Source organism: Crocodylus porosus, unplaced genomic scaffold (genome assembly GCF_001723895.1).
Source record: "Crocodylus porosus isolate Cpor-Errol unplaced genomic scaffold, CroPor_comp1, whole genome shotgun sequence".
NCBI lineage: Eukaryota > Metazoa > Chordata > Crocodylia > Crocodylidae > Crocodylus > Crocodylus porosus.
Window position 1 is genome coordinate 1,375,357 of NW_017728932.1, and position 8,954 is coordinate 1,384,310.

Genomic DNA, 8,954 nt, shown 5'->3' on the forward strand with positions numbered 1-8,954 from the left:
CTTCAGGAACCTCTCCAGGAAGGTCCTTGTGCGGGGTGTCACGGTGATGCGGTCAGCGTGCGGGGCTGGTTGCAGGGAGCCTCCCAGCTCCCAGCACTCCTCCGTCAAGGTCCAGGCACAGCCGATGCATTTCCCGAGGTGGCGCATGGCGTTGCAGGCTCGGCTCCACAGCGAGGCAAAGTCCCCACTGTCTCGCCTAAACTCGCCCTCCAGTGAGCCACTGAGGAAGATGGCCAAGTCTTGTCCGGTCGGCTGCCTCGCGATCCTCTTGTGGGCTGTCTCCTCGAGGGCGCTGGCGGTGATGATACTTACTGTTGCATCTGGGCAGGTCAGAAGGTGGAAGGCGTGGGTGACCACCGCGATGTTGCAGAGGTCTCCCATGCGGGGGACGCTGGTGCCTCCCTGCCGGTAGGGGAGGACCTCATTGCTGGCCCTTAGCGGCAGGTGCAGCCATTTCTTGAGCAGCCGCCGGATCTCGGGGTCTGCCTGCTTCAGGGGGGTCTTGGGTATCACCGAGCCTCTCAGAACGAACGTGACACGGGGGATGAGGAAGGTGTTCACCGCGTCTATCTTCTGCCAGGGGGCCAGCAGGGACAAGTCCAGCTTGTGGGCGTCCTCCACGATCCTGTTGATGGTCTCCTCCAGCATCTGCTTGGCCTGGTGGCCGGTGGGCATCCCCAGGTGGCAGTAGGCCTCGCTGTCACGCCGGTACCTCATCGCCTGGCCCTGGATCGTGAGGGTGGAATCCAGGACACGGCTATTCTGCCTGCTGTTGATGTGCAGGGAGGCGCACTTGGTGACGTTGAAGCGCAGGCCCATCCACCTGGCTGCCTTGGAAGTCATGTCCAACATCTGCTGCAGCTGGGTGGCATCGGGGGCGAGGAGGACAAGGTCATCGGCATAGGCCAGGACTCTCAACTTCTAGCTGTACAGGTTGAGCCCGCCGGGGCCGCCCGCCACGGCTCAAAGGAGCGGTTCCACGGCCAGGTTGAAGATGATGGGGCTGAGGGGGCAGCCCTGCCTCACCCCCGACCAGCTGGGGATCTCCACGGTCTCTCTGCTGGTGGCACGGATGGTCATGGTGCATCCATGGTAGAGCTCTCACACCACGTTGATGGCACCATCTGGTAAGCCCAACTTGCAGAGGGTGCTGAAGATGTGGCGGTGGGGTACAGAGCTGAAGGTGTTGGAGATGTCCAGCCACGCCACTGCGCACTGCTTCCTTGTCCTCTGGCATTGTCCAGGGCCATCTGGAGGGTGAAGTTGTATTTGTAGCAGCCCTCCATCGACATGAAGCCCTTCTGGCTCCAGGTGACGGTCCCACCGGTCACCCACCCAGTCACTGATGTGGGCCACCAGGCAGCTGGCAAACAGCTTGGCCACCGGGGAGCACAGGGTGATAGGTCTCCAGTTGCCCAGGTCGGTCGGGTCTCTTCTTATGGATGAGAACCGTCATGGCCCTCTTCCAGGCGGCGGGCGTGCACCAGAACTCTCTGCACCTGCTGAAGAGAACAGAAAGAACAAGGCAGCCTGGGTCATGTTTTTTGAAGAGACCATACCTGATACTGTCCCTGCCGGGGCAGTGTCCCTGGTCCTCTTCAGGCAGGCTTCCACTTCCTGTGGCATGAAGGCCTCCTCAAACCCCTCTGCTGGGGGGATGGGGGTCAGCGCTTTGATGGTCGCAGGGCGTGGGGTGGCGGCTTCTGCTGGGGGGTTGAAGACCCTGCTGAAATCATTAAGTAGAGTCTCCCGGGGGACCTGGCAGAAAGCTGAGGGTCCCTCCAGGATCTCTCTCACCGCCTTGGGAGGGTGGCCTGATACAGCTTCTGGATCTGGGAGGCTACCGCTGGGTCGTAGCACTGGCGCCTGGGTCGCCTCTGTGGCTACGGTCTGTGGTCTTGCCGTGTCGTCGGTCCGCTGTTGGTGTTCCTTCGGGGTTGGCCAGGCCGGGCGGCCGCCAAGAGCTCCTCTGTGAACCAGACCACTGAGGCCTTGAAGGTGGTGGTCCAGGAGAGCTTCTCCAGCCAGAGGGTTTGCCATGGGGTGGGCATCCTCTGCTGTGCGGAGGTCTCCGCACCCAGGGATCCCGGCATGCTATACCTGAGCTGCAGCCATCAGGAGCTCTGATTAGACAGAGGATCATCAAACGTGACAGCCAGGAGTGACAACTTTGAATTCCTGATTCAGAAGAGTGACCACTATGATTTTTAAGCCCCTGAATTAACACAATCTGGGTCCTTCTAGACTCCATCCCACAATATGCCAGACCTAGGCAGCCACTGGCAAACACTGCAGTGGGCTCCTTTGTGATGAAACCAGTAAATGGTTGGTAGCAGGTTGCTGGAAGGTGATAGATAATGGATGACTGAAAAGAATGGCTCCGAGTCAAGTCAAACCAGGTGCCACACACAGGGGAAAATTAACACAAGAGCCCATGGAGCCTGGGCCCAGGGGCCCCTGACAATCAGGGGCCCCTTGAGGCACCAGGGGCAGCACAGCCCAGGCAGGCATCCTGGCAGCAGGCATCTGGGGCAGGCAGCATGGTGCTCCTCCCCTCAGCCAGGTCATGCAGGCACAGGTGGTGGCAGCTTCCCAGGGCTGTCTGTTGCCAGGAGGCCCCATGGGCAGCCCCACTCCCATTCCTGCTCACTGCCGTCTGCAGACAGCCACCAGCACCTGTACTGCTGAAACAGGATGGAATGGGACACTGGGGCTGGCAGAGATGTGGGTGGTTAGCCAAGGGCAGCATGGAGCCCATGCCTCTGCTCTTGCCAAGCCAGCCTCAGCCCAGGCCTGTCCCACAACGCTGGAGGACCACAGCCCCGGCAATGTAACAACCGCCAGGTTGAGGGGCCGGCCCGGGTCAGGACTGGGGCCGCCTTCACCACAGAGACACTTGCCCCCTGGCTCACCTTGAACATGCCAAGGAGGCTGGGCGGGCTCAGCTGCAGCCCCCTGGAGGGCACAGAGACAACCTGCCCTTGCCAGGCACAGAAGTGCTCGGAGTGGGTGCTATGCCCTGCTGCCACTTGCCAAGCCAGGGCAGGAGGGGTAATGCAGGCACGACTTGCTCCAGACAGAAAGGGGCAAATGGCAGCGGGGCATAGTCCCCACTCCCAGTGCTGCTATGCCTGCATCGGGGCTGGAAGCGGGGGCTCTTCCCTGTTGCCGCTTGCCAGCTGGCATGGAAGGGGGCAGGCGCTGCTGCTGCTTGCCAGCTGGCATGGGATGCAAGGGGAGGGCATGGGATGTGGGCGTGGCAGCACTGGGAGCCGGGACTATGCCCTGCTGCCGCCTGCCTCTTCCACCCGGACCGAGCCATGCCTGCATCCCACCCCTGCCCCACCCCGTCTGGGCAACCAGTAGCAGAGCAGAGCTCCTGTGCCGAGTGCACCGTACCCGCATCCCGCACCCTCCCGCCTGGGCAGCTTGTCCCAGCCCCAGTCCCAGCCCCAATCCCTCCCTCCCCCATGCCCTTTCCCTCCCCCATCCTCCAGCCCCAACAGACTTACCAGCTGGAAGCGGCTGTCTGGTCTATGGCCACATCTCCGAAGCGGCGCTGAATCTTTTGGATCTGATTCAGCCAAATCAAATCGGGACAGTGCTTTGAATCTCCGAATCGAATCACTGTCCTCTGAATCAGACAAAATGCTTGCCACTTCACACAGGACTAATGTGCAGGGTGGCTGTGAGGGTAGAGTAAGATGTTGAAATGGGGTGCTCAGGTGCTGTGTTGATAGAGGCCAGGTCAAGACCTTAGAAAGAGAATGGAGTGGTGTCAGGGCCCCGGCACCAATGTGTACGTCAGCAATAACAAAGCAAACATCCCTGGCAGCTGGCCTGATCCCTAGATCTCTGAGGGAGCTGGTGAGACTGCCTTCAAAAGCAGTAAGCAGTTACCACGACTCTGCTAATTCCAGCCAGGGAGATCTATTTGTTCCGGCTTTGCAAGTGCCAGGGGGAGCCTGGCTTTGGGGCTAGACAGGAGGGGAAGGTCTTCTCCAGCTTCCCATTGCCTGGCACCCAACCAGGGTATCATTGTGGGATAACAGCATCACTCTGAGCATCAGCCCTGCCCCCAGCTAGGCTCTGAGCAGAGTTCAATCCTCCTCCTTAAGACCTGCAGTGTCTCCTTGCCCTTCCCCATCTGCTCAGCCCTGCTTGGCTCATGACTTTAAAATCAGATCCCGCTTCCTCCCTTGTCCTGGGGAGAGTAAGGCTATCACTGACTCCCTCTTTGGCACCTCCCTATTTTTAACAAAGGTGCCTTCACAAGTTGTACAGCATTCTGCTTCCATGTGAAATCCTAATGATTGTAAGAGACGTCCCCCCCACACACGTGTGCAAGGTAACCACGGTAACTGTGAAGCAGAGCATCAGAGAGGTCTAAAGCAAGGGGAGGTTGTGCAGTGAGCGGGGGCTTCGGGGCCATCTGACATTTCTTATGACTCAGCACTGGGGCCCAGTTCCCAACCTACTCATTATAAGAGAGATCCCACCATCATCAGTGGAAGTGGCTCCTCCCTTCCTGCAGTAGGAGATGGGGATGCTTTCACCTCTGCAGAGCAAGGTTCAGCTCCTGGCTGTTGCAATGGATCATTTGTTCTGCCCCATTTGTCCTAACACAGTGGCATCTGTAGCCCGGAGGAGCTTCAAGACTAGAGGGCAGGCCAGGGGACTCAGGAGACAGAGAAGAGCATAGGGATTCTCTGCCACACGCTCACCTGGAAATGGTTCCCTGGCTCTGTGGTAGAAATCTCATGAGAGTAGCTGCTCTCACAAGACCAGGTACAGCAGAACCAGCATCAAAGAACAGACTTGAGAGCAACCGGGAAAGCCAAAATCCCAGGAGACTGGGTGGATTCATTCCTTCTCTTGTATAACTGTATGTCTTGAAAACCCAGGGAGCCTTGGTGAGTGACCCTGGCCAGGGGCATGGCATGGCACACAGCCCCAGGGCACTCAGCACATGCATAGATCACCCCACTGAAACAGTTGCTGTCTCCTCCTCTTCCAGGCAAGCATGAAGAGAAGCAGGATGAGCATGGGTTCATCTCCAGGTGCTTCACCAGGAAATACACGTAAGTACCTGGCTGGCAGGAGGACTTTCTTGGGAGACAGCTGACCATCACCATCTGCCAGCCTGGGAGAATCAGGGTGGGCTGGGAGACCCACATATGTGTCGTGCCAAGCAGCCTGCAGGGCATAGTGGTTTGTAAGTCAATCCTTTGGGGAGGATGTGAACCTAGAACTCCTGACACATCCACAGCACCTGCCTCATGAGGGATTTCAGGGAACTAGGGCCACATGAGATAGTGCCAAGCACTAATCTCTGGTTTGGGGAGGGACTGTCCTGAACACGATCACTGTGGAAATTTGCTTCCCAAGGCTCCAGCATTATACAGATGCCCTGGATAGAAAGGTTCTGTGACACTGAGCTCCATGTCACCCTCTTGAGAAGAAGAAGCCTGGTGGACACTCCCTTGAGCTGCCATGGCAAGCTCACAGTTCACACACAGGACATACACGTGTGGGGCCACCGGAAGAGAAGGCTCAGCACTGGGCTCATCATCCCTTTCCTGCCTCACCTAGCAGGGGGATCTTACTGTGCCCCAAGGGGTGCCCCTTTCTGCTTGACCTACAGCAGTCCACAAAGGACCTATATCTAAGCCTCTCTGGCCCAGTGCCCACCCTCTCCTGCAGTCAGTAGGTGCCACTGGAGGATGAGGAGGCTCAACTGGACCTTTGCTGCTGGTCTGTACATGGTTCTAGGGAGCTCCAAAGCAGGATAATCAACAAGCTCTACAAATATGTGAGCAAGATGGATGAGGGTCTTACATCCCCTGCTCACTCTCCTCTCCCTCCTGCAGCTTGCCCCCTGGCGTTGATGCCACATCAGTCCGCTCCTCACTGTCCCCAGATGGCATGCTGACGGTGGAAGCTCCCCTGCCCAAGCCAGCCATCCAGTCTGCTGAAATCACAATTCCAGTCACCTTTGAAAGCCATGCCCAGATAGCTCCATCTGAGGCCAAGAAGTCAGAGGAGGCAGCCAAGAAATAAGCAGCATCTTGGCCTGAAGTAAAACTACTGCCCAGCTGTTACAACACGCTGCAAAACAACTTCTTTTCTTTCCTTTTTTATTTTATACCAGCATGTGCACTGAGTTTCTCAAATAAATTGAAAAAAATAAAATAAGCCAAGCACCAAACTGACTCTGCCCTGTGCTCTACATTGCAAGAGGAGGAGCTGGCTGGGCAGGCTAGGGTATAACATTATTCCATTCCACATTGGGACTAGACTTGATGGCACAGAAGGCCCCTTTCAGTCATACTTAGGGGCTAGGGACAGACATTCAAACAACCTGAGCCTGAATTGATTCAATCTTTGTAGGTTAGTCTAACCTGGCTAGGCTGAAACAGTTTGTAACTGTACAGACATTCGCTCTGGACTAAATTCAGGCAGTGGCTCAGGCTAGAAGCCAGAGGACGCTACAGCAGCCCTCTCTTCTCTTCCAGAGTGCTGAGCTGAGGCGGGGTGTGGCCAGGCCCTGGCAGGAACTTTGATTAGGGAGGTCTGCCTGCACAGTCCCAGGTTTTTCCCCACTCCCTGCTCAAGGGACAAGAGTGTTGCCAGACCCCAGACCTTTGCTAGCACTCTGAGGCAAGGGGTGTGTGCAGTGTATGCATCTGTTGATGATACAGAACTTTTCAACCTCCCTCCCTGATTCTTTATAGTCTACAGCAAACTGACAGGCAAGCAAGCCAGCAGGGAGCTGATAACAGTGTTTATCATCCCATAAGCAAAACAACAGCTTATCTTCATTAGTTCAAATTCTTCTTAAACAACTTGCCAACTGACCTGTTAATTAGCTCCAAAAAGCCCTAAGTGGTCAGTGTTCTGTCTACCTATTCCAGTGAAATTGGAGACACACACATGTGTGCGCACACGCACACACACACACACACAGAGGCATCTCTCTGCATTAGCTAGCACACTACATGCCTAGAGGCCATGGGGCTGGGGTCTGTGCTGTGCGAGATGGGAGGAAGCGAGGGAGGGGGGATTCCTGGTTGAGCAGCAAGTACAGAGTGGGGAGGTAGGGCAGGGGGAAGCCAGGCAGACCCTGCTGTACCTGCAGTCTCTGCCGGAGCTGCAACAAGGGGGCAAAGAGGAGGGGCCAGCTCTGCTGTGGAGCAGAGAGCCTTGCCCAGCCCAGACAATATACTGGGATCCTGGGGGACTCTGGTTTATCTTAAACCAGCAAGGGGGCTGGGACAGACATTGCATAAACCGGTTTGGGCCAAATCAGTTTAGTCTAGAGGTGCACCAATATCAGATCAGCACTGTATTGGTTCTGTATTGGAAATCAGCCCAGTGTAGCTGATAATTTGTCCAATAAATGCCTGTGCATGCATGCAGCTACAGTGCAGCATGGAGAGCGGTGTGTAACTGGTAAGTCTGGTGTGGTGGAAGGGAAAGAGGAGGGGGGAAGGGGGACGGGGGGCAGATCAAGGCCCCCACATTGAGGGAGGGTGTGGGGTTGGGGTTGGGGTTGGGGCTGGGGTAGAAGCTGCCCAGCCAGGACCAGGGCAGGCACAGGATGGAGGTGCAGCTCATGGTGGGGGGGGCACAGGAAGGAAGTGGGGTGGCTCTCACTGCTGTGTGCTGTTCATCTGGTGCTCATCTGGCAGCTTCCACCGCTCATCTGGGAGGGCACAGGGGGGGCATGTGCCCCTGGATCTGCGCACGGTGGGGCAGACTGGACACCTCCCCAGTCAGTGCAACTGGATTAAGGGAGACCCCCCCTCCCTCCATTGGCGTGACTGCCTGTCGGGGGACCCCTGTCCCTTCCAGTCACTGACTGGCCACTGAGGGGGCAAGTGCCCCCCCGACTCAGGAGGTACCAAACATCCATGGCAGCAAGGGAAGTTTAGGTTAAATATTAGGAAAAGCTTTCTCACTAGGAGGGCAGTAAAACACTGGAACAGGTTACCCAGAGAAGTGATGTAATTTCCAACCTTGAAGGCTTTTAAGACCCAGCTAGACAAAGCCTTGATTAGGATGATCTAGCTGGAGATGGTCCTACTCTGAGTAGGCGGTTGGAACCTCCTCAGGTCCCTTCCAACCCTAATTTTCTATGAGTCTATGATTCGTTGTTGTTACAGTGATGTTGGCCTTTGTTTTGTGGCTGCAGGCAAGTTTTCTTGTTCTGAAAAATCCAACTTCTCTTCTTCCATTGAAATCCATACACCATAAATAATGAGTTCCTGCATGTGGCTTGCTCTCCAGGCTTTGATTGTCCTAGGTTAACATTTAAGACACTCTCAGGCCCTTCACATCTGCAAAGCCCTCTACATTTTTCTCTCTTGCCTGATATAATTTAAAATCAAATGTCAGAATCCTGCGAGGTGCTGAGTTCTGTTCAAGTCAATGGAGTTAAAGGACTTAGCAGCTGCTTGGGGTTTTTGTGAGGACCCTTGTTTTAGAACCACAAAAGGTCAAAGTTCTGCTCTGCTGGAGTCCTGAACCAGATGTTATTTCCTCTGAAGCTTGCTCATTCCTAAACTACACCCCCGGGGATGCTGCTGGGTTCTCACCTCCTTGGCACCTTAGACAACCCAGGGAAAGTCACTTAGACACAAAATAAAGGTTTCTGGCAAATGTTGCACTTTTCTGAATCCCTACCTCCAGGCACCTTTGGATGCTCCACTGATCTTCCAGCCTCTTCAGTGCTCACCCACTAGGATTTAATCTCAACTAGGGAACTCTGGTCCACAATTCTTCAACAGCACAGCTCACCCTGGTGTCAAGGCCTGCTAATATCTACTTGGATTACAGAAGACCTCAAGGTCTTCTGATGGCAATAGCCATCAGGGCGCATTGCACTAGGACATACAGAAAACACATACACTCCCCTAGAGCTTACCCTCTCGACCAAGGTTCTCAACATTTTT

At 55.7% G+C, this 8,954-nt stretch overlaps 1 protein-coding gene across 1 annotated transcript in view; it reads left to right on the forward strand.

Annotated features, from left to right (window-relative positions):
* HSPB1 (heat shock protein family B (small) member 1) overlaps positions 1 to 6,078 on the forward strand; it is a 9,496-nt gene extending 3,418 nt beyond the window's left edge. Inside the window, exons 2-3 of the mRNA XM_019545392.1 lie at positions 5,018 to 5,081; positions 5,871 to 6,078. Coding sequence (XP_019400937.1) covers positions 5,018 to 5,081; positions 5,871 to 6,060 — 254 coding nt within the window. The 3' untranslated portion in view covers positions 6,061 to 6,078. The remainder of the gene's footprint in view (positions 1 to 5,017; positions 5,082 to 5,870) is intronic.
* The last annotated feature ends 2,876 nt before the right edge of the window (positions 6,079 to 8,954 follow it).